Source organism: Grampus griseus (genome assembly GCF_964374135.1).
Source record: "Grampus griseus genome assembly, chromosome: 4".
Taxonomy (NCBI): domain Eukaryota; kingdom Metazoa; phylum Chordata; class Mammalia; order Artiodactyla; family Delphinidae; genus Grampus; species Grampus griseus.
Genome location: NC_138997.1, coordinates 99,455,380 through 99,481,757, shown reverse-complemented (window position 1 = coordinate 99,481,757; position 26,378 = coordinate 99,455,380). Strand labels below are relative to the sequence as shown.

Genomic DNA, 26,378 nt, shown 5'->3' with positions numbered 1-26,378 from the left:
GCTGGTTAAGGAAGAGAAGGGTGACCCTTGAACTTACCTTAGATAGACAAAGCAGGTCTGGAGGCTGCTGGGAGAGAATAAAGGTTTACAAAACAGAATAAAACTGGCATTGATGCTCCCCCAGCACCACTGTGCTGGATAAAGACAGGTCTTGTTCCATAGAGAAAAACAAAATAACACAGCTACACGTCAGAAATGTATTGTGTGTGAGGTGGGAGTGGACAACAGGGAGCGAGTATGGATGGGTGTTGGGAATTAACTGGATATAATAATCTTAATTTACTAAAAAAATACAATAATTTTTTTTCTAGTCACACCTTATTAAAATTCTACTGATATTACCAGGGGTCAGCAAACTTTTTCTGCAAAGGGCCAGATAATTACTATATTAGGCTTTGTGGGCTTTATAATCTCTGTTGTAACTACTCAATTCAGCTTCTGTGGCATAAAAACAGCAATAGACAAACACATAAGTGAATGAGCATGGCAGTGTTCCAATAAAACTACTTACAGACGCCCCAAGTTAGAAAGTTAATTTTGTTTGAAAATAGTGCTGTACTCCACATCCATTAAAAGGGAGAATCAGGGCTTCCCTGGTGGTGCAGTGGTTGAGAGTGCCTGCCGATGCAGGGTCGCCTGGACTCAGGTCCGTGCCCCGGTCTGGGAAGATCCCACATGCCTCGCAGAGGCTGGGCCCGTGAGCCATGACCACTGAGCCTGCGCATCCGGAGCTTGTGCTCCGCAACGGAAGAGGCCACAGCAGTGAGAGGCCCGCGTACCGCAAAAAAAAAAAAGGGAGAATCAAACAAATTATCTTTCTTTAACTTATACTAATTATGTTGCCAAAGTGAAAAAACAACTTGAAATATTTTTTGATAAGTTCCCTGAGTTCCTTTGTAACTCTAGTATCTAACAATGCATGGTAGATCAAAAGAAAAATATACAATATTTGTTGAATAAATTGAATAGTTTTCCATGAAAGATATGGGGCAATTAGTAAAGCAGAATGTCCGTAACAGTTGACAAAGCAATGGTATATAAGATATGCAATAACAATTCTAAGACAAAAAATCAAGACAAGGAATTACTAAAGTAGCTGTTTCATATTTTAACATAGTATTATGGCAATAATACTATATTAAAACTCTTTAAAACCTAACATTCTTCTCTTTACTCAGTTCCTATGAAAATTATAATGATGGGAAAATAACCAATTGTAAACAGAATGGATTTTTATTAACATTTTTTGATTTCATTAGAATACTTTAAATTATTGGGTCACAGTTTTAATATTTTTACTGATGGAACTGGCAAGTAAAATGGTAATATGAAGCCCATGTAATAAAGAATAGGTCAATGTATTTATTATTTCTTACATTAAAATATCTGTCTTTGTTTCATCCAGTTCTGACCAAATTAAGTGTGGATAAATTAAGACTTGAGACACTGATCTCGTATGTTTTCCTAAACTCGTAAGATACTTTCTCATGGTCTGTAATACAGAGAGGAAAGCCACCTGAACTGACTGCTACCACAGCTCTTCCTTTCTTAACTCATTATGAAATAAAATCTAATATACAAAAATGAAACTTATTCTACGAAATAGGCTGATCCACCATGCACTGTTAGACATTAGAGTTACAAAGGAACTCAGAGAACTTATCAAAAAATATTTCAAGTTGTTTTTTCACTTTGGCAACATAATTAGTATAAGCTGAAGAAAGATAATTTGTTTGATTCTCCCTATTAATGGATATGGAGTACAGCACTATTTTCAAACAAAATTAACTTTCTAACTTGGGGCATCTGTAAGCAGTTTTATTGGAACATTGCCATGCTCATTCACTTACGTGTTTGTCTATTGCTATTTTTATGCCACAGAAGCTGAATTGAGTAGTTGCAACAGAGATTATAAAGCCCACAAAGCCTAAAGTATTAATTATGTGTCTTCTTTCAATGGTGAATCTTAGTAAAGCACTTACAATTTAATTTTGATTACTCTAACAATTTACGTACAACAAGAACAAATCTAGTACATAGATTAACTTACAGTTTTACAGTCATTGCTTTCTTTCTGGGAACATCACAGTAAGTACAGAGAAAGCCTAGCAGGAAACTATGTAGAGCAGTGCTTCCTAATTATGTTGCCCAAACTGTGTTCTGTGGGATATAAAATTTGGAGAATGCAGTTTAACATGCTAATGGGGCACTGCGACTCAATAAGCGCAGGAAAGAGAAGGCAGCATTTCCCAACGTTATTAGACCACAGAACGCTCTGCACACAGAACATCTTGGTGGACGAGCATTTCCTGGAATACACCTTTGGAATGCTTGCATAGCAAACTACATTAAGGTGACTAAATCATCTGGAAACGTTTTTCTATCAGAATGAAATTCAGAAAATCATCTACTCTATGTTTCACAGTTTTTCCATTAGAAGATAATTATGATGCTGAGTAACGGCACATGAAGTAACTCTAATTCTAAATTTTCTTTTTAAATGCTAAAGGATACTCTGTGCCGAGGGTTGCCTCAACCATACAAATTTAAAAGAATATCTTGAGTTAGGATTCAAAAAAAAAATGGTAAAATGTTCATTAGCAGGACCAGAGAAGTATGCACGGTTAGTATCAGTTTTAGGTAGTTAAAGGAGTAATCACCCATCAGTTATATACCTGAGTGAAAACCAGAATTCTGAATGGAAGGAATATATATATATATATATATATATATATATATATATATATATATTCAGTCGGTTTTGAGGATAGACCACAAAACAGGAGAAGCTGACAAACTGAACTTTTTTCAATCCAATCGAAAGTGTCAACTTGAGTTCTGAATTTTTACGGGAAAATTTAACGTTTTAGGCAAATAGTAGCTTTAAGTACACATTAGGTTATTCTAGTTTGAAATTTCCTCAGAGGTGTCCAAAGTCCATTTATTACATCCAGATATGTATCAATTAGGAAAAGGCACACCTTTGCTTTAGGAATTCAAGACACTGACATTGAAGAGGTCTATATTATTATTTTCAATAGTCACACACAATTTGAGGTCATTATCACCTCCGAAACCATCTCTTAGAATTGGCCCTTCACACACCCCATTCTGCCCTCCCCTCAAATCTACACTGTGTGCAGCTATTAGAAAAAGACTCCTTAGAATTACACTTTGATCACATAGTTTATCACAATTCACAGAATAAATTCTTGGTTTGATCTCTTTTCTTCCTGTTACACCCACTTGGTGAACCTAATTACTCTTAAGTATAAGGGCCCACCTTTCTCCACGCTTACATGCTGGCAACTGAGATAAAATCACAAAGCTGTTCAATCCTGTTATTCCCGAGACAGTATTTCAAACATTATCCACAGAGCTCAATGCCCACCATGCTACTCTTAGATTACCTCTTGATTCATAGAAAACAGACTCTACTATCCTCAATACTCTGCCCATGAACTGCTTTGCATCCTCATATATTATCCCCACTATCTTCACGTTTTAAGAGAGAAATGGCTCTTCTGGCCAAAACCAATCTCTCTAATGATACCCCAAGATATCCCATAATGAAGTCAGGGGCTTCACTCCATTTCTCCTACTTGCCATCTCATTTTTCTATCTTCAATCTTTCTTTTTCCACTGGCTTCTTCCCATTGGCATCTAAACATCCTTCAACTGGGCTTCCTCTCACTACTTCCCTATTTTCTCTCCAATCGTAGCTATTTACATTTTTCTGTGCTAATTTTCTTCATTTCCTCTTCCTGCATTTAGTCAATCACAACATTTCTGGCTCTATTAGTCCACCAAAACCGCTCTCTCCCAAATCTCTAAAATAACCTCTTGTGCTATGTTCAATGGAACATTTCAAGGCCTAACTGACCTCTTAATAACATTTTACACTGTTGTTTTTTCTCTTCTTAAAACATATTTCGTTTCGCCACGCTCTGCTGGCTCTCCTCTTACCTCCTGACTACTCATCAGTCTCCTTTTGCACATATCTTTTCCTTTCTCCATATCTTTGGGGCTCCGAGACCCTATGTTCTGCATATTTTACACTGAACAGTCTCTTCCACTCTCATGGCTTCAATTATTTGCCCCAAATCTGTATCTCCAGCTCAGACCCCTCTCCTGAGCAAAAAACCCATATTAACTCATTCCTTCCTAAACATCTTTTCTTGGATACCCCATTAGATACCTCAAATTTCTTATGTCTAAAACTGAACACCTTGAGTGTTCTCTTATATCTCAGTGAATATTACAATCACCTACCCAGATGCTGAAGCCGAAAACCTGGATGTTATCCTTTATTCCTCTCTTCTCTAAGACAGGTTGATTCTACTTCATGGATCTCTCTCAAATATATCGATTCTTCCCCATTACTGCCACTATTAGGGCTCAAGATATATTTTTTTTCATCAACTGATGCTGACCTCACAATTTGGGCTATGCTTCCATCAGTAGCTTTATCTTTTGCCATTTTTCCATCTACCCCCTGCCCCATCCTTCATTCCTATTTTGTGTCTCAGCTATATGAACTAAATTAACCAGTGCTCCAGACAAGCCTGCTCTCTTCTGTCACCCAAATTTTCCCCATGCAATTTGCTTCTGCCTGAAATACTCTCTGGACTTCTAGTACTTTGTCATCCTTCAAATTCCAGCTTAAAAGTACGAATCCTTGCCTAATTCTCTGAACCTGGGTTCAATTTCCCTGTGACGTGCTCCTACAGTCAATCTCTCCCATCACAGCACTCATCTTTCTACCAGAATTGCCTATTCACTATCCCCCATGAGATGATAAGCTCCTTGAGAGTACAAACCATGACTTTCACCATTCTACCCTCTTAAACCATATAATATCCCACTTAAAACATAAAATACACTCTATATATTGAATAAATAAGTGATATAGATCTTCTTTTTCTCACTTAGATGGAAAAAGAACTTTTTGAACCTTTTCCGGTGCCTAAGAGCATATTGTAGGCATTCAAAAAGTATTTGTTGAAACAAGAATAGAATAGAATTGCATTTCTTCTTCTTCCTTTCCATGTCTACGGTTGATATATAGCAGTACAAATGTAGTCAAGTATAACTTTTAAAACTTCTGTGTATTAAACTATATATGGACAGTTAATCTTGAAATGTTTAAAAACAAGACATTTGTGGTAGAAGCAAAACTCTTTATCAACAGAAATATTCCATTAATTCATTATATACCTAGAAAAGTCCTGTTGTTAAAAGTCTATCTCAAATTTCCAGTCACTAAGTACTCTATGAAGAAGAAAAACACATATAAAACTAATAATGAATTTTAGTGTCATTTCCAAAAAGGCAAAAAGAAGTATGGAATATCAAGAATAATGAGAAAAAAACAACACCTTAAGAAACATTTAGAAATCGGATAATATAACAAATATTGCTATAAATACAACTTTATAAAAATAATGTCCCTGTTGATTGAATGGAAAAAAAAGAATGTTAAAAAATAAAGAAGGAAAGTTATCAGTAAAAGATAAATAAAACTTTAAGCAGAACAGGAACTACTACTAGTAATTTTTAAAATGAGAAAAGGTGAAAAACAACTCTTAATATGATATTAAAAATTTTTTAAATGTCACAAGGATTTGAAATTAATTTGAAAAGTAATAATTAGGCATCTTCCATTTTATTTTTCTAGGGTGATCTCATATTTATAGTGAGGTGAAGAATCATATTAAAATAAATTTACACTTATACCTTAGAAAGATACAATGGTTAAGAAGCTGGAAGGAACAAAATACAGTTCTGTTGAAAAATGACAATGTAAACTAGCTTTAGTATGAAATGAGGATGGTATAAAGAATTAAAAATGAAACACTACACTTTATTCTCCATTCATGGCAGTCTTTTAAAAATATGTGTGAATATTTTTAGGTGAATTATAAGTTCTTTTAAAGAAATAACTATCAGATTTCTTCCCTCTTTTTCCCTGATATACTATTTGTTATAATATTATTTTTAGTTATCCTTAGGGCAAGAAACAAAGGGCATTACTTTTAGATTTGACTCATCTTTCATAATGGAGACTCTAATTTGACCACCTTTAAAATTTTAATCACTGAATGTTAGATAGTTAAAATTTTAAAATCACTGCATGTTAGATATACTGAAATAGGTATTATAAAGTTATTCAGTTAAGTAATTGAATTTTGGGGGTCATAATAATCTTCTAACCTATTAAAACTTGAGTTTAATTACTGATTTTAATATTTTAATTTAGGACCTGAGAGTGTTTTTTTAGCTTTTAAAAAAGTTTTTTAAAAAGGTAACAAAAATAAAGCTGCCAATACCTTCTGGACCCCACAAAAGCCTCCCCTAAAATACACAATGTAACAATGCAACCATATGATAAAATATCCTTAAATTTCCAAATGTAACCTGGCACTCTTTCACGTCAGGGAAGTAATCAACAAGCACTACCACACTCTCACTTATCCTAAATTGTCTAGCACCTATCAATAGGCAGAGCTTGAACTCACTATGATGGCAACTACAGTGTTTACACCCAATTTTTGCTAGGTTCTAGGGGTAACAGTCTCCCTGAGGCACAAATGCCAGGTCAGTATAACTGAGTAAAGCCCATGATTACTTGCTGAAGTCATTTCAGTTTGCATTCTGAATTTAGCATTACCTTAAAATTACCTGTATACGACTTTCTCCCTTGCTAGGCTACGGATCATCTCCGTAAAGAAATCCTTTATATACATGGAATCTAGTTCAATGTCAGATATGAAAAAACTATTCAACAAGTTGCTGATTTATTGGGAAAAAAAATCTTTTTCCTTGATACTCTTTAAATAATAAAATCCTAAAGTGGTTCCCAAAGTAGTACCAAAGGGCCTAACTTAATGGTATGTAAGACTGATACCCTAGGATTATTACGTTATAGTCTTTATCAATTTAGCCATGAGATAGTTTTTACTTCCTTCCAGATGGTCTCAAATCAAGACAATAAATATATATTAGCCTGTAGTGTAGTAGTTAATTTTTAGATAGTTATTTGGGCATATTTATTTGTCAAACTGTTTTCTATATTTTATATTAGAGCTATCAGATGCAAAAGCAGGTAATGTTTACATTAATATTTTTAGAAGCTTTCTATGTCTCAAATATACTTTAATTTGCTTGAAATCCTGGACACATTTAGATGTGGGGAAGTGCACTGGGACATTTAGCAGCACCTAATTTCACGAGTTTCATACTAGGTGCCAAGAAATTAGATTGTCCAAATTTTTTGGAAATAAAACTAAATCAGCTGTTCTTTTTCTACCCATTATCTCATACTTTACTCAAGGCACCTACAATGAAACTTTAAAATTAAGTAGAGAAAAACTTACCTAGTTGGGATTTTGAATAATAGTTTGCCATTTGTCCACTGTTGCAAGACTGCCGTTTATGTCTTTTTGTTGACATTTCTGTGGTCTTCCATGGTGGTCTTTTTCTTTTGTTCAATTTGCTAAGAACTTCAGAACTATCAGAAGGATTCTTGTCATAGTTAACACATTTATTTAATTTACTATTGTCAAGTTGGCTAGGAAATTTATTGCTTGAAGGACTATTTGCTTTAGCATTTTCTATTTCTTTAGATTGCTTTTTAAAAGAATTTTGCCTAGCAGAATGGGATCTTAAGGTAATGTGCTTTGATTCTTCTATGTGAGTTTGATGATTACTTCCACTGTTAACAGATTCAGGAGAGTAAATGATTGTATTTAACTTAAAAGTATTTCTGTGTTCAAGATAGTTGATCTTCCTCAAAAATATTCTACAATCTTTTAAGGTTTTTGACCTCCAATTATTTGGACATACATTTCCTAGTCTTGGGCCCTTTTCAAAATCTTTTTGGCTGCAGTTTGTTCCATTCTCCTTTGCTTCTGACTTAAATTTATTCTCTAAACTACCATGTGTTTTGAAGTCAGACATTGCCACCCTCTTTTGCAAAAAGTCATCCCTGACCTTAGGTGGCAAAATAAACTGATTATCTACTGTGTTTTTTCCTTGGGGTGGGATGTCAGCATTTGTTCCTCCCTCAGTCTTACTCAAAAATTGGTTCTGACAAAAAAATCTTAAGTTCCTCCTTTTAGAGATCCAAGCACCTGTTCCATGGCTGTGCAGCTTTCCCTCTCTTCTCCACCTTTCATGCCGCAACCTCTTAAACTCAGTTCTTTTTAACCTAGTTAGTGTTAAATTACTTTTCACATTTAAGAGTGGAGAGCTAACCATTTTATGCAGTATATGCAACTTCCCTGCTGATTTTGAAGGAGAAGATAGTGCAAATTTTTTAAAGTGCTTTCTGAAGGGGCTGGTATTAAAATCAGAATATTTGGTCCCTAATTTAATTCCTCTGGTATTTATTACTTCCAAAGGGTTTCGTGCATTTGCTTTTCTAACTAGTGAAAGAGACTGCGTTTCTGTTGTTTGCATAAACCAGGTACAGAGTTCATTCAAATCATACTTTTTCCGAAAAAGCATTTTTACAGGTGAAACTTCAAGTTCTAAAAAACAGGTGTCCAAAGGGCTTGCTATTTTGAAGTTATCATTTTCAATGTGTTCTCTTTTTTTATGAACACAATTTTCAGCTTCATCTCCACTCACGGGCACCCAAGCATTTGTTATTTGCTCAAATCTATTGTTTAATTCCTCTAATAAGAAATCGTTTGAAGTAGAAGCAGCCCACCACCTAAGCAAAGGGTTTGATGAAATTATAGGGTCCAAGGATACTTCAGAAATGGGTATTAATTTATCTTCCAAACGCTTTTTTGCATTCCTTGAATTTCTAGCTCCTGGTGTACCTTTGGAAGCTATTTTAATCCTTGACTGCTTATGTTTGTCCTTCTGACTTTTACCTTTCTGCAAATGGAGTTTACACGATTTATGGAGCAGAGCATTTCTATAAATAAGTGAACCAGAAGATGCTAATGAATGTAAGAAATGCAGAGATGGTTTTCGATCCCTAATAGAATGTCTCAAAGGTATAGTAGCAACCATAATTTTTGATCCATTCTTAAATTCGTCAGCTTCAGTGTGCCTTGTATCCACGGTGCACTGGTGATCATATTTTACTTCAGGCAGATTTTTTTCTAATATATTCTCTTGTTCTAAGGGAGGTAAGCAGCTGCTAATACTTACTTCTCTCTCCTGAGGTGAAATTCTATTAATAGTCACAGATATGCCAGAGATTTTCACTTTTGCAGGTCTACCAGGCTTCCTAATTATTGCCAAAGACTTCTGATTTGGTCGAATAATGTTCTTGGAAGGTTGAGGTATCACAGACTTGTTCTTGATAGGTCTAACATATTCAAAGCCAGACCCCAAGGTCTCAGTTTCAGCAGTTAGACTTGAAATAGCACTTATTCTTTCACCCGAGTCTATTTCACATTCTCTAATATTTCTGAGACTATTATATTCTGTTGGAAAATCAGCAACGTTATTATTTAAAGACATACCATTGCTTATGTTTACACTTCCTTCAGAAACATGCCTTTTAGTTCTTCTTGACCTTCCATAAATAACAGTTACTATAATACTCTTCTTATATATACCTTCTTTTACTTCTGATAAGAGAGATTCTGGGCTTTTCTTTTCAGCACTAAAGGACTCATTTTGGCAAATGGTGATGTCCGTTTGGTCAGTTTTAGGTTTGGGTGGTCTTCCAATTGGTCGCTTAATCTGTTTCACAACCTGGGGACCTATTTTTTTAGGTCTACCTGGTTTTCTTTTAAAAGATGAATCAATAGCACTGCTTGAATATTCCTTAGGTTCCTCTTGTGGCTTATCACTATTCAGATCATCTGTAAACACTGCAGAGGATTCTGCAGTTTCTTTTGCACAATTAAATTTGTTTAGTTCTTTTTGGAGACCGTCACTATCATTAAGATTAGAACTATAATTTTCAAAGTTGGCATTTGGGATATTCTCATTTGTTTCTTTTTTTTTTTCATTTACTTGATGAGTTGGTCGTTTTTCTGAAGGAAGATAGCAATTTGATTCGGAATTACCAACTGAAGTTAAAGTATATTTGACTCCTTCACTGCTTTTAACCTCAGATAAAAACATGAGTTTGATAGGACTAGAATAGTTGGCAAAAGAAGAGCTTTCAATGGCTTCATATTTTGTTGGTACATTTTCAACACTGGAAATCAAGCTACCTGTATTTAAAACAGATGACTTTTTCTGGTTATCAAGTCTTTTGTTATTCAAATCTATTGTAGGTATATGATTGCTTTTAATATTGGTGGATGCCACTATGGGTTTTGATAAACTCTGCTCTTTGCATGTCATTCTACTTACAGTAAGAGTCATATTTCTACCAGCATGTTGATCTTTATCATCAATTTCGATCAATTTCTTGGATGCTTTATATCCTTCCGATAATGACTGATTATTCCAAGACTTTTTGGCCATATTTATTGTATCTTCCAAACGTTCCACAACAACTTGTAAATTAGAATTCATTGCAATTTTGTTTAAATCTATATTGTGTGAGCTTTCAATCTGAATATTTTTTACTGGATCTTTTTTTTTTGTAGAGTCACAGGCTTTTTTGGCCTTAGGTGATTTTTTGAAAATATAATTATTTGTTACGTATATAGAATACCACCCTGGAGGTACAATATTTCGTTTAGTTCTGCTCAAAAGTCCAGGGACATCACTTTTCAAAGGAGTTTGAATATTCTCTAATTTTGGATTCTCTTTATGATTTTGCAAAAAATTTTTTCCAGCCACAGATTTCTCCTGTGATCTTCTTATGCTCCTTTTCTCAGAAGTTGTTTTAAAGCTTTCTGGAAATGCATCAAAAGCCAAGTTAGCTTCTAAATTAAGAGGTAGTTGCAATGATTGTAATCCATAATCTGGTGAAAATGTTTCTGCATGATTATTACCTTGAAGGTTTTTAGAATTTTGTAAAGGCGGCCCTTGGCAATGATAGAATTCTTCTTTGTCCGCTGAAAATAGTTCATCGTGGCACACAAATTTCCTTGGATTTTTTTCAGTGTATTTTTTTCTTACAAAGTTTTCATCAAGACTAGCAAGTTCTCTTTTTATCTGTAAAGACTGCCTTCTAAATATGGGTGAATCAGGAGAGTTGCGCATTGCAAGTAAGGTTTCTTGACGCTTTCGAAATCTTGTCTGAATAATTTTATTTTCTACCTTTTTATCATGTTGACTCAGTAATTCCATAAAACTGTAATCACTGGCCTTTGCATTATGCAAGAGAGAGTTTATTAAATCTCTCAATTTTAAATCATTATCTCTATTACAATCACTGCTAGATAATTTTATAAGGTTTGTCATATCTATCGTTTCTATTGATTTTAACTTTTCATTGATACGATCCATTAAATCTTGAAAAATTACAGTAGTTTCACCTTTTTCTTGATTTGTAGTACAATTATTGCTGTCTTCCAAGAGCAAACAATCAGAGTTACTGGATTTTTTAGTTTTATGCATTTTACCTTCATGATCATCTTTGTCACTGCTTACTTCTGCTGGTGTCAGAGATGGAGGCTGGTTAATGTTTGTTTCAAGTCTGTTATTTTCTAAGGCTGAAAGCTCTGAGATGACATCTTTCAATTTTTCAAATCCTTCAGTCTGTACAGGTGATAATGGTGGGGGTGAGGGACTTTGAGATCTACAAACGTCTTTAAGACTTATTGAAACATCACGTATTTCCCTTGATGAAAGAGGAGTCTGAAAGGCTGATTTTGTGGAATGAATGTTTGGTAAGAGTCCAGAACAACACCTGTGAGAATTATAACTGTTTGCAATTCCTCTATTCACTACTGTCTTAATGTGTTCAATAGTTACAGTTTGGCAAGATAAACAATGTATATCTTTAATACAGACTGGCAGAGGCACAAAACCAGGGCTTTGTCTTTCATTGTGTAAATACCCTCTTTCTGCCAGCCTATATTCACAACTACAGGAGAGCCCATCTAAATCATCTTCAATAAGGGGATTTTGAGATTCTGAAGACACAGAATATGATGTATTACAACAGCAAAGAGAAGCAGCATTCTGCTCTTGGACTAGAAATTTCAACATAGCCAAAACTTGTTGCTGGTGATGTATGCACAAAGATTCCAAAACTTTGCTTAATGCTGATTTTCCTTTTTCCATTTTAGTAGCTTCCTCTGATTTTGCATCAACAGTTGAACTAAAAATAAAAATCAAACAAAAAATGAATTACAGCAAAAATACTAATATCGTAAGGAATTTTAATTTTAACAGAGTTTGAACAAAAGATATTTTGGTATTGCTGGACTCCTAACTCCTATGGAGAGCTGCAATAGTGACATCTTCATTATTGTTTAGCAAAAATAAAATGAAGCACTGGTGATAATTAATTTCTTATGATAAAATATGAGTCAAAGCAAAGCCCTATGTTTTGTGATATAAAAGCTGCTGTTGATGATAGATATGATTATATTTAGAGATTGCTAATGTTTAGTGCTTTGGATATATTAAGAATATTTAATGGAAAGTGCTTCAGAAGGAGTTAAAATTTTTGTAAAGTAGACATGTTATAAATTATTTTGATGGTTATCAGTCCATATTAGTACAAATAAGAAAAATAAGATGTAGGAGAAAATCTTTCTTATCTTTATTTAAAATAGATATTTTTCAAGGTAGTGAAAATAAAATTATGAATAAAAAAGAGTTTTGCATAGTCACAATCAAGGGATTTAGATTTCATATAAATAACAGAATGCCTTTTCTAAGATTAAACTGTAGGCCTTTTAACCTAATAAGAAAATAAAAATTGAAGCTATTTAAAAATGAAATCTATTTTTAATTGATTTTAGATACTAAATTAATTACATCAAAACTAAAGGCATTACTTACCTAATTATTTAATTTCAAATGCTGGAAAATGTCCCACTGCAAAAACTAACATACATCTAATGTTAACTAAAACCCAGGATTACTTAGCAACCAATGTAGAGGTCTACAAAAGGTTTTTTAATCCAATACCAGCAGCAAGAAGAATAAAATATATTAAAAGAATTCTGTTTCAGAAAAGTATCTATTTAAATTAAACATATCACCAAACTCTGTACATGAAAATAGCCTCCCACTTGTGATTTCTTTTATTTGTTGTTGTTAGTTCCTGACTTGTAGAAATTTTATTTAGGGTTGGAGTTGAAATATGCTGATTATGAATTGCTACAGAAGATTGTATTTTGTTTAAATAAAGGGTTATTATGTTCATGAATATTAAAAATTAAAGAATTTTTCTTTTAAAATGAAGTGAGATTTATTTAAAAAATTTTCCTCCCTAAAACTGGCTTACCCTGTTTCACAGATAAGTACGCAATATTTTATCTACATTTTATAAAAACTACGTCGAGTAACAAAAACAACAAATTTTGCAAATTAGATCAAAATTTTTCTAGAAAAACAGTATCTTTGCTAGATTCAACCAATGTTTCACTACTACAACTAGCATGTGATTTGACATAAAGTAGCTATCAAAGAGATAAGAGATACGAAAGTACAGTAAAACTTTTTAAGTCCACTGCCACCTCTAGACAGATGAAGACAGGACATGACCTCAGTATCCTTTCTTTTCTGAAAATAATTTTTTGTAAATGTTTTCATGGTTGGGAGTGTAAAATAATTGAACTGAATCTGAAGATTCACTACTGGATAATTCAAGAAACCTATGTAGAGAACAGAGGCAGGAGTAAATGTTAACTATCAAATAAGAAGATATAAGTGATACTATACTCTTTCCCAGTAAATTAAAAATTATAATTTTCACATAAGCAAAAGAAAACCCCAGAAGTTCTGACAGACACATTTCCAACACGTTTCTTTAAAAGTTATGTTATGGCCTATTAAACATATCTGTGACTAAATAAAGAGATTTTACATGTCTCTCAGAAAAATACATTGCACTATATTTTAAAGATTAACATGCTTTTATAACAGTTCCTGAAATGCTCAAATGATTTTTCTCTGTTAGTAAAGTCTAGAGTAGAAATAATAAAAATTCATGACTAGTGTTAACTATTCTGAAAACCACTGATTTTTATAGCTCTCTTTTGACTTTCCAAGGAAGTCGATACTTATTATTTTTAATAATGGAACTTCAAAAATCTCAAAAATACCACAGTGGCCAGTAATTTCTATCTAATGCCATATGAAGAACAGCTTTAAGAAGTTACTAATTAGATATTCAGGTATTAAGATTTTATATATATTTATATATATATCAGATATTAGATAACTAAGTTCTCAAATTATAAAACTCCACAATATGCTTATTTGCCTTCAATTTTTTTCTTTTCCATATTTCTTGTATGTTAGAATCTCAAAGAAAAATCTAATATATAATAGTTGAATACACATAAGCCTCCAATCTAGAATTTATTCTCAATTGATTCTAAAATTGTATGTTTCACAGCTCCCTTGTTTTTCATGTTAAAATTTTTTTCTAACCTTTTCCTGTTTGATTTATATATAAAAAAAATTCCGCTTTTTTTTGGTAAGTTTCTATCCATTTTGCCATTACAAGTTTTGTTGTTGAAATAGTTGTCTTTGGAGAAAGTTAACTTCTAATATTAATATTAATAAAGCTGCTTCCTAGAGTGAATCAAAGAAGCCAGTGTAGTCAGTTTTTTCTTTGCTTTTCTTTTTTTTCCTTTTACTGAATGAGTAAATCAATCACACACCAACAGTGTTGTAAATTTAAGTGCAAAAGCATTGAAGTGCTTTACTACAAATTACAACCTAGAAACACGTTAACTGAACAATTAAAATTCATACAATCAGATTTAGATATATAACAACACAAAGTAGAAACAGAATTACAGTACATTTACAACACAAGACAGATACATGAATTCATTAGAAAATATTGTAATAAATAATTCATGAATTATAGTGCAATTGATTTATGCATAAATATAACTAATTGCCTAACAATCAGTTTATATTAACAAAATCTGTCAAAATCAAGGCAGCCACAGAGTTTTACTAAATTACTGCGACAATGGAAATACTGCAATTAAAAAACAAATACAAGTATTTGTACTGTAAACAACTAAAAAAATCGGTCTCCCTAAAGTTAGTATACAATTTAATATAAAATTGTCATTAGCTACCAGAAATGGTTTAAACAACTTTACTGAGCAGTAGTTTTCTAAAAACAGAGGCACTGTTTTTTCTTTTCCTTTTTTTTTTTTTTAAATATAAAATACTTGAGGAACATTCAAATAAGTAGAAAGCACATAAGGGTTGCTTTCACCTTCATTAAAAGTCTGCTGAAACTGGATTTTTCAGAAAATTGTCAGTTAATAAGTAGTAACTGGTAACTAAATTTATAAAGTACTTTGAAAGTTTAACATAAAGAACATCTTAACAGAATCACTGGGGAGAAGGGGAACCCATAAATTTCCCTGCCTTTCCTAGTTTGTATAATCAAAAGTTAACTCAACAATTAGAAACATTTTGTTTCTTTTAAAAGTTATGGGTTGATCATTACCTATAAACTATCAAAAAATATTTAATTTACTATTTCTGACCAAAAATAAATAATACAAGTACTAAAATGCTGCAAATTAACTATAATATTACCTATAAAACTACTGATCACTGTGAAGTCAATAGCAAAATGATCCCTGATTTTATGAATCCTGTAAAGTTTTTGGTCAGGTCATCTTTTAAATGATATAAAAGTGTTCTGTAAGTATCCCTTTACTATAAACTTCTCAATCAATTTATTAATGTAAATATAGTGTGAGGAATAAAAAAGCTCAATACAATATAAATATTATGTAATGCATTCAAGCCCCCAAATTCTTGCAAGTAAAATTCTGTATAAAGCGGTCAATAAAATTGTGTTGAAACATTTACTTTAACTTTGTTTTTCAATGGGGGGGGAAGGGAAATATATTAAATAATCCAAGTTCTGGCCCTCACAAAATATGGCTTAATTCTTTAAAAAGAAAGATGACCCTGACATCTGCTGTTTTGCAATCTATTATGTATACTTGCTTAGTGGGGAAAAAAAAAGCAAGAGGATTCATACCCTAGTATGCAGGTAACATTAATAGCTGAAGAGGGTTCAGTATGGATCTAAGAGACCAAATAACTACTCGGTTGTGTAGTTTCCCACTCTTCAGTTTCCTTAAAGATATGTAAGCAGTTTTAAAATGTAATAGCTGAAAATTTCTTTAGTATTACATATATATGTGATTATTAGATACACACAAACACAAGTGTAAAAACACATGTATTTGACAAGGTGCACTTATTTTTTTAATTCAGCTTTAAGTATTCCTTTTGGACTTAGGAAAACTGGCTTAGAAAAAATGATCAGAACCTGAATTTTAATAGAGAAAAGGGGCACTCGAAGAATTTTGAATTTGTGAAGCAAATCCCCATTCTTTCTATGGAGGCACATGCTTTATAACATTTTACCACTAAAACTGCATACTTCATAAATCCAACATGGATACTCTGAACCACATTTTGAAACTGCTATATAAAATTACTGGTCTCTCTTATGAGTCTAGTAAAAGTTAAAATGCACTGCCCAGCTTCTAACTACCCAATTAGTAGAGAGTTTACATTACTGAAAGTTCAAAACAGCTTCAGTGTTAAATATCTGTAAATCTATTCAAGACCCTGAACAAACTGCAAATTTGGTTATTAGCAAAATGATAATGTATCGCCCACCAAAATGAAATCTGTAATTCATTTTGATAAACTGAAAATGTTTTGAAATGTCACAGCAGCAAATATATTAAAGTTACACTGAGGTTTTTCAATAGTAGGAGTGTGTCACAATCCTTAAAATTTAAAGTAGTCATAACATCAACTAACCAGCACATTTTAAACCAAAATTATCATTCTCAAGCTTTTTCTGTGCACATTATAAACATGCTCTAAGTTGCATTCCAACTTTCTTTTCTAACCTTACACATTAGCTTATTTTTCAAATGAAAAACAAAATTAAATTATTTTAATAATTAAATTTAAATTACTTTTTGTTCTTAGTATTCCATCTTACATTAAAGGACTTTATAGCTGCTGGGGTTAACTATGTGTCAGTTTTTTTTAAAGTATATACCTTATAAACCCCAACTTCCTGCTAAATCAACTATTAAATGATAAATATTAAATTTCATTATACATATCATTTAAGGTTTTCTTTTCTATTCCCAGTGGATGCACTTGAGTGCATTTCATATTTCATAGAATGCACTGTAGTGTACTAATACTGTATATATTAATTTTTATTAGTGTGGAGATAGCTGTCCGTTTAAACTTTGATTGGTTGTTTGATATACTTACAACAAATGTAAGTATGCTATGCAAAAATGTTTACAAACTATTAATGTATTTCCATTATAAGATGGTTCAACTGAATGGCTGGAGTGGTCTTTCACCAATAAAAATGTTTCACTTGACAATTACTTGTTTTCCCACAACGCTTTATGCTATTGACTACTAAAGAAAACCTGAATCTTTTTCACCTATTTATACAAGGATTAAATACAAACTATCAGAATTAAGTAAGCAACTATATAGTTCTGTCCACAGTGAAAACCCTGAATAAAACTTTTTTTCAAAAGGCATGTAAGTGGTTTTTGAACTGTAAAATTTCATGTCTCCTGTCAGAGTGAGCATCTGTAATTCCCACATGTGTGTATACAGACACACAAATACACACCTGTGCACATACACACACAAACACGCATACACACACACACACACGCACATACACACATTTTCCTAACAAGTAATCTACACAGGCTTGCCGCTGTTTTTGCAGCTGCCAGTCCCTGAATCTGTCATATTATATAACCCAGTGTCTGGTAATCGGAGTTTCTTCTTCGGAGGAGTCTTCAGTGTTCCAGATCTTTCTTTTACCTTGTATTCTAAAGTGCTGTGAGGTACCCCATAAATTCCTTGTGCTTTGGAAACACTCATTTTTCCGCTCATTACCATTGCAATAGCCTCTTCCATTATTTCATGATCATATTGCCGATAACGGCCACGTTTTTTCCTGGGCTGCTTATTATCTTTTCGATCCAACCCATCTTCAGTATTTTCAGAGGTTCCATCAACTGTTCCATTTTTAGAATTAAGACACAAAGGAGAGAGGTCCCCATGTAGAAAATAAGAGTCAACACTTGAGTGAGTTACGGGCCCAGAACATTCTATTTTGTTCTGTTTAGGGAGTATATTTTTCAGTTTTTGGAGAGCTGATCCTTCCAGGACTGGAGAGGTTTTGGAAACTTGATACATAACATCCAGCAGACCAGGACCATCAGGTTGTGGTTTTGAAACAGAACTTACTCGTAGCTGAGGAATTTTTAACTGTACAGTAGGATGTGTTTCATATTGTAGGCTTTCATTTTTTTCTTTAAATTGAGTAACCATTTTCTGTAGAGTTAACTGATGGAGGTAACTGGAAGCTGTTGGGAATTTTAATTCTGAGGTTTCAAGTAGATTGAGTTTACTTTTTTCTGTGCGCTCTGCTTGAGCTCTCGCCCACAAGGCTACTTTTTGCAGCACTGCACAAGTTTCTTTACTGTCTTTATGTGAGTAACTATCATTGAAATCTCGAGTTTTGTTTTTAAAAGATGCAGGCTTCCCTGCTGGTAAGGCTTCTAAGTGGAGAAGTAAAGTTTTTTGAGGTATGCCATAAAGTATGCCTGCTTTATTTATGTCCAGTGCTCCAGACTGAATGTCTTTCAAAGCTTTTGAGAGCAAACCATCTGCAAACTCAGCACTTCTTTCCACATAGTCCTCTCTGTTTCTGTGTAGTCTCCTGGATGGATGGAATGAAACGATGGTAAACTGATGCATGAGAGACTCTCACACAGCTATGGAAGGGGAGGGTCCACTCCTTTATTATACTCCTTGCTTAGGTAACATCACTGCTTATGACTCTTTTAAGTCTGTGAGATGTAGTAGTTGCTCCTTATCAAAGCAAACGCTATAGTCCTGGTAGGACAATGTGTCAATCATACGGTGGCCTCAACGGGCAGACCTTCCAAGAACATAAAATCCTAACTCAGTATTTGTAAAAATATTCTCATGATGTTGCTATTCCTCTGACAGATGCTTGCAGAGCAACACTTATAATTTTTTTACAATTAGAGTTCCATTATATAAAATACCCAAATCCTAAAGGAGTTTTTGTTAGTAGAAAAGTGACGTTACCGCTAAACAAGTAATAAAAGAGTCAACCCCTTTAAAGGAAATTTGTAGCAGCAAGAATATTTCCAAACACAAATACCCCATATTTCCACAAGACTAATTTTTCTCTAGATAAAAACTTAAAATCTGAAACAAGTAGATAAGTTATATTTGGGTAAAATACTTTTAGATTTTATACATGTTATTTCTATTTCGAATGTATCACTATAACTTTTAAAGTTTCTTAAACAGAAAGCTCACTATACCTCATGACTCAAAAAGCTATTACAGCCTTAGTTGAAACAGATTACACTCTACATCTGAGATTTAAATGTTACTAAAAAGCTTCCTATGCAGTTTGTTAATGGGAAGATGCAAAAGTTACCAAAAAAAAAAAAAATCCAACAGAACAGCATTTCACTATTAACTATTTAATTAATTTAACAACAGCTTTTAAAGCATGAAAGGATTTTTTGTGGTGATTACTAGATAAAGTAGTCTGCCACCACACCTAGAACACAATGAAAAAAGTCTAAACACTGTTAAGTTAGTTGTAAGAATTAGTAAGCATAGTACTTTTAAAACTGGTTGATTGTTTTAAAAAATTAAATAGTGAAATTACATATTTTCCTTAAAATTGCCTCCTAAATATTGAATTTAAAATTCTCTTTACTCGTCCTGCTTCTTAGTTTGTATTCTATGATTAATTTGGTAGTTCATTTTAGTAACATGAACTAAAGTTTGGTGATTGTTCTGATAACTTTTCTTTAACAGAAAGAATAAAAAAGAAAGAGAAAGGACAAATGAAAGGTATGAGAGACACACACTTATGAGTGACAAAAATTCTGGAAGAAAACTATATATGTCAATCTATTCAGAGTAGTATTAAGAGTTCTCTCCATAATTTTATATTAATATTAAATTATATTTCCTAGATATTGCTTACCCAGCCATTGAATTTTCAGAAGAAGGATCACATATGGATGACTCTTCAGATTTTATGCTGGTTTTCTTTGTAGAGAGATCTAACACTCCATCCCCTATAATTTTTGCAAGAGAAAAAACTTTATATTTGTGACAGGTAATCCTTAACATTTTAACATTTCATATTTTGATGATCTACTAATTCATGACCTAAAAATTAACACTTGTATTTGACACATGGCCATCACCAACTCATCTTGTGGTTTTAGCAACAATACATGACTGGGAAGGCACTACATAGGAAAAAAGAACGGAGAAGGAGCTGGCACTGCCAAGTGATATGAAGAAACAAAGAGACTAGATATAAAATGTTTAAAATCCACCCTTGGTCACCTTTTCCACTGTTCTGCAGTGAACAGCCATTGACTGCTCATTCAATAGAAACATGACTGCTTCCTATTCAAGGCTGCCCAGATGATTTTGGGAAAGTAGGAATAATGTACGTTGAACAAAACAGAAAGCGTAGAAAATATGATGATGAATAAGAAAGCGATAATTAGCATTTACTAGGACTAGTAATATGTGGAACACATACTTTAGGTAATCTTTGACTCTATGTACAGCCAATCTATTTTTTAGAACTCAGCATAGAATTTTCCTGTTTTAAATAACTGAAATGTACAACAGTTGAATCACTGCCTATGTAATGTATTGTGGTTATACCTGTGATTGGAAGAAGACACAACAATATAACATTTTAGGAAAAATAAACTGTTAGAAAACAACTGCTTATGTATGTTACTAACATGTAGTTATTTTATTACTATTATAATATTGAATCTACATAGATGAAGCTTCAATGATTCAGATATGTTGTTAATCTGATAAACTTCAAAATCAAAAAGAATAAAAATAAAACTATGAATTTAAAACACAGCAATACATACTGGGAATATATCTCTACAGATAGCTAAAAAATTGAAAATTAAAGCTACAAGGAATAATTGTAAGAAAACCCATGTTTAAAAAATATACTAAAAAATTCAACTAGGTTTAAAAATAATTTAATTATGTGCAAAGCACTGTTTTAGGAACTTGGAGACCAGCAGTAAAAAAAAAAAAAAAGGTATACAAAGTACCTATCCTCACAGTGCTTGTGATCTAGTTAGATAATTCGTACACCACCACCACTGACAACAACCATATTTCAGGTTGATGATCAGTGCTACTTAGGAAAAATAAAGCAGAGTGAGCTGATAGAGTAATGAGGGTAGGACTAAGGCAGCTGCTCTTTTCTCAGGTATTACCAGTAAAGGCCTCTTGGACTTGAACAGAGTCCTGAACAAAGTGAGGGTACCAACCAAGCAGATTATCTTGGGGAAAGCTTGTAGAAGGATCAGTGTGCAAAGGCTATGATATGGAATCATATCTGGAATGTTTAAGGAACAGCAAAGAGGCCAGGGTGACTAGAGTGGAGTAAGAAGACTGTGAGAGATGAAATCAGAAATCAGGCAGATCACATAGGGCCTTGTAGGCCATGGTAAGAAATTTTATTTTGAAAGACAAGAAACCACTGGAGGATTCTAAGCATAAATCTGGCACAATTTTAATTTATGTTTTTAAAGGATCAATCTGCTGTGGGGAGAATGGACTGCAAGGGGCTAAGAGGGGAACAGGGACACCTGTTGGGAAAATGCTATGCTATTTCTCACCTCTAGGCTTTCACACTTTCAATCAGTTTCCTCTGCCTAGAAGTCTCTTAATCCTCTCCTTCTTCTATCCCCACACTCATCCTAATATTCACCAAATCTTACTCAACATTCAGTCATTCATGACACAACTTGAACTTGGCTGTCATTATTCTAGGTTCCTATACTTGCAATACTTACCTAGAGTATTTAGCATTTAGCAGGCTATATTCTAGTTTCTTATTGACTTATTAGTGTTAGCCACCAGACTATAAGCTATGTGAAGGCAGAGATCATGTCTATTTTATTTACTGATGTATCCCCACTGCCTACAATAGTGGCTGGCACACAATAAGTGTTCAATAAATATTTGCTGAAAAGAACTGAGAGGAACTAGAAGGAATTCAGTTATTGCTAGAGGTTAAAATGCCTAGATTGAAAGGGTAAAAAGGGAGACTGGACAAATAAAGTACATGGTACATACTACCTTAAAAAATTATTAAATGAAGTATCTTGCCCCAGTTTATCCATCCAGTCCAATCTTAGGCTTAGTCAACAACTCATCTCAACCATCACACTTCCTGTGCATCTAAACCACTTGCAGTTCCTCAAACATCCTATGTGGTGTCAGGTCTCTCAAACTGCAGTGCATGGTTCCCTCTGCCTAGAATGTTCCTTCCACTTTTCAACTTGCCAAATGCCTCATCTTTAAAGATCCAGATCCCCCCAAGTAGAATCTTAGTGTTCACCTTGTCAACAGCATCCTATAACACTTACGACACTCTCATGCAATTTTTGATTTACGTATCTTTTTCTTCCATGAGACTGAATTCCTCAAGGTCAGGAATCCTGACTTACTGATTTGTATTTCATAAACAAAAGGAGAGTGCTATAACCTACTAAAATAGAGAAATGAATGTTGTCTTCTCCTTTACTATCTCATTTCTCTTCTTCAGCACTTAAAATTTTACTATTTTAAGGTCTTACAAAACCATCTTCAAAAACGTCATTACTACCTAATCCATATTCAGATTTATCACTGAATTCACTCGTTTTGATTCTGCTCATTTTATGTGGTTTATAGCATATAAAATACACTCTTCATAAGTGTGTTATTCCTTGTCAGTGTTACAGAATAAATTAATGAATTTCTCCAGTTCTAAATTTTAGACTTTTGATATGGTCGATTTCAGGTTAACTACTCCACAAACCATAAATAAGGAGGTGCAGAGAACTCCTTCTCTCTCTCCTTTACATTAAGTGTGAAAACTAGGCTGTAGCTCCCTAGCTAGGACAGTAAAGGTATTCTTGTCCTTTTTGGACCACTCCTTGATTGCTGGTTTGATAGCTAATTTCAGTCTTGAGGATGAGCTAGACTTAAGCCCTGCTCCGTCTTTAAAAGAATTACCCAAATCAGGCTTATATTACTGATTCTTCTTCTTTAGGAACTCTAAACAGTGGCCCAGGTGAGAAATGCTTTTATCTTTTTTCCATAACCCATTCTCCATACCTAGGCTGCCCATGTTATCTATTAAAAAATCTCACTTTTTGTTAGTGGTTTTGTCACCTATATTAAAATATTTTGCTGGTATCATGATTCCTTTTTCCATCATAAAGGCTGTGGCTCAAGACCTAGGAAAATCATAAAGAGTAACCCCTAGGTTTATCTGAAATAGAAAAAACAAAAACAGTAAGAGAAGGGGAGAAATAGCTTGGGAACTAGGATTAAGAAAAAGAAAAAATCAGAAATGGCAAAAAAGGGCATTTTCTTGCCGCTGCTGATTTGCATCTATCAGCATCACTTCTTCACAATGGAGATATCACATCATAACTAGATTGTTTTGTGTGTATACATTTTCAAAGTACTAATAATTAACTTGATGGATAAAAAGTAAGCACTTATCATGCTAAATGCTTCAGGGCAACAGAAAATAAGTAGAAGACAGAAAGAGAGACTGAAATTTATTTATCATTCACCTACTGGTAGGTACTTAGGCTGTTTTAGTTTTTCACTATTACAAACAATTCTGAAGCGAAAATCCTTCTAAATGTTTTCTTGTGTTCACGTGTAAGAATTTTTCTAAGATGCACACCTAGGAGTGTAAGTGCTGGACAGAAGGGTATACATTTTGAACTTCTGTAGATATTACTAAAAATTTTTTCCATAACCTTGACAACACTTGGTGTTGTTGAGATTTTTAATTTTTGCTAATCCGATGAGAAAGAGCAAGTTGCAGGAGTAAATGAACATGAATGCATTTGGTATGCATTTACGTGAATCTCTAAAGCACATAAAACTATTTTGCTTAGAGATGCATAAATAGGTATTGTCAGAGGTTGCTTTCAAGGATAAACAAAAAGATGTGATAGTTCCTCAAGAGAAAACATATTAGAAGCAAATATGATCAAATAACACATTTATTAGTTCTGGGTGACAGGAACATGATTATTACACTGCATTTTGCTGTATATAAGAAAATTTTCCAAATAATAAAAACAGATTGTTTCCATTTACTGGTTGTAGACTGAGCATTAACAACATGATTTAATTATTTCTCAGCAAACACTAGTGCAAAAGATATAGGATTAAAGACAGGCTGATGTAATCTACCAACAAGGTCAGGTAACTGTCTACATGACACTACCAGATAACTTTAAAAATGGACTGGTGTTTGGAAAATTGAAACCATGACCAAATTAAGCAATTTCTTGAGTATCAACATTTTATTGGGTTAATTTTTTTGAGAATTTGCATTCCAAAACCAAGATTTGGATTTCTGTTTACAAATTATTTTCAGCTCTGTATTCTCCTGCAAATTCCTGATGAAGAATCTATTAAAAGCAGACAAGTACAACCCTCATAATACAGAATTGTCTTTCACTCCTCCAAGGACACCATTCTTTCTCATCTCTTACCTGCCTCTGTCCATTCTTCAAAGTATGCTCTGTGCTCTCTTGGCCTGGCTAACTTTAACACATCCTTCCGGATCGTCCCCTCAAAGAAAGTTTTCCTAATTTTTCCCCAGCCTTCTTTCATATTCCCATAGCACCCTTCATATTCTTCTATACTGTATTTATGATGTGTTATTATAATTTGCCTAGTTTAGCACCTGAAGCCCAATAGTACTGTGGGGATTTAGTAACTACGTTTAGAATCTATTTACTATTTACATCTAATTAAGTATACTTACTTAGCTGATTTTCTCACAAGACTCACTTCTAAGCAAGGGCCTGAAAGCAATAGTACCTCAATAAAGACCAATTCACTGACTCATCAATGACTTGCTCAATTCTGTCACACCAATCCTAAGCATATAGCACTGCATACAGCAGACCCTGACTGACAAAATAATCATGAAATCAATGAACTTTGTTCAGCTAGTCAGAAAATGACAGCAGAGTCAAAAAGTTGATATCTATATGGGAGAGAAGTTAGCTTCACACAAAGAGAAACTCCAGTTCAGTTAAAGAGGCTGAGAATGATTTTTAATCATCAATTTCTATATTCGTTAGGCTCTAATAATAACAGATTTTTCTTTAGAAATATCAAGTTGATGATCACTAACCACTAAATTAAATATGAATATTAAATATATTAAAAACGTATTTATTAACTCATCACAATACTATTGGTCACCGGTTGCTATACAAGACAAATTCATCAAGCTCAGTCCATACCTGAGTATGAACATGAGTTAAAAGACCTTCAAAAACACATTACCTATCATCAATATTAAAGATGTAAATATCAGTAAGATTCAGTACATGAAGGCAAGTGAATTTTAATGACAAAATATCACATACATTTTATGTTGTTTGGACAAGGAGAAAATATTCCAAATTAAATTTCATAATAACACTAATCACTAGCAATAAAACTTTCATCCAAATCAATGCAATGTAATATTTCATGATGTTTGATGCAAACCTATGTTAATAGTTTTAATAAATACCTTAATACTATTTCTACTTTATGTCTTTGATCACCTCTTATCTCTCTCCTTAAATGGGTCTTCCTGTCTTTCTTTTAGCCCCTCAATGTATTGTTCTAGTCAGCCTTCAGCTCTTGTTCTTCCCTACTGTACTCTCTAGGAGATTCCCCTGATTTCAAATATTGAGCATTTATATTTAACTGATTTCTAGAAAACAGAGCTTATATAAAAATCTAAATATATAAAACCATAACATTTTTATAGTGTGCAGAACACCACTCTAAGAGCATTATATGTCTTAACCCCACTTAGGGCTCACACAGCCCAATATATAAATAGGTTTTATTTATTTGCAATTTTTAATGATAAAACTGAAAGCAAAAGAGGTTTTAATTATCTTGCCCAAGATACCTGTAAGTAGTGAAATGCCATTCAAACTCAGGCAGTTATTCCAGACTCTGTATTCAACTACAATTCTAATCTGTGTAATGTTTTAAAAAGTCAAGTTACAATGTTGGTAATGGTGCAATAAATTTGCCACCATCACACATTACCAGTTTAGGAACAAATGCTTTTCTAAATAATCTAGTAATATGCTATCAAAAATCTTAAAAATGTTCACACTCCTCTAGGCATCTATCTT

The 26,378-nt window shown here is 33.3% G+C and overlaps 1 protein-coding gene across 6 annotated transcripts in view; it reads right to left on the bottom strand.

The window, feature by feature from the left end:
* LCORL (ligand dependent nuclear receptor corepressor like) overlaps positions 1 to 26,378 on the bottom strand; it is a gene marked incomplete at both ends in the record, with an annotated part of 166,069 nt that overhangs the window by 10,823 nt on the left and 128,868 nt on the right. For 2 of the 6 annotated variants that reach the window (XM_082653188.1, XM_082653189.1), the window contains 2 exons: positions 17,587 to 18,820; positions 20,138 to 20,231. In XM_082653188.1, the coding sequence (XP_082509314.1) occupies positions 17,791 to 18,820; positions 20,138 to 20,231 (1,124 nt within the window). Of the gene's footprint in view, positions 1 to 37; positions 65 to 7,376; positions 12,191 to 17,586; positions 18,821 to 20,137; positions 20,232 to 26,378 lie in introns of those variants that run through there. The other 4 variants (XM_082653190.1, XM_082653187.1, XM_082653191.1 and 1 more) reach the window with 4 other exon arrangements.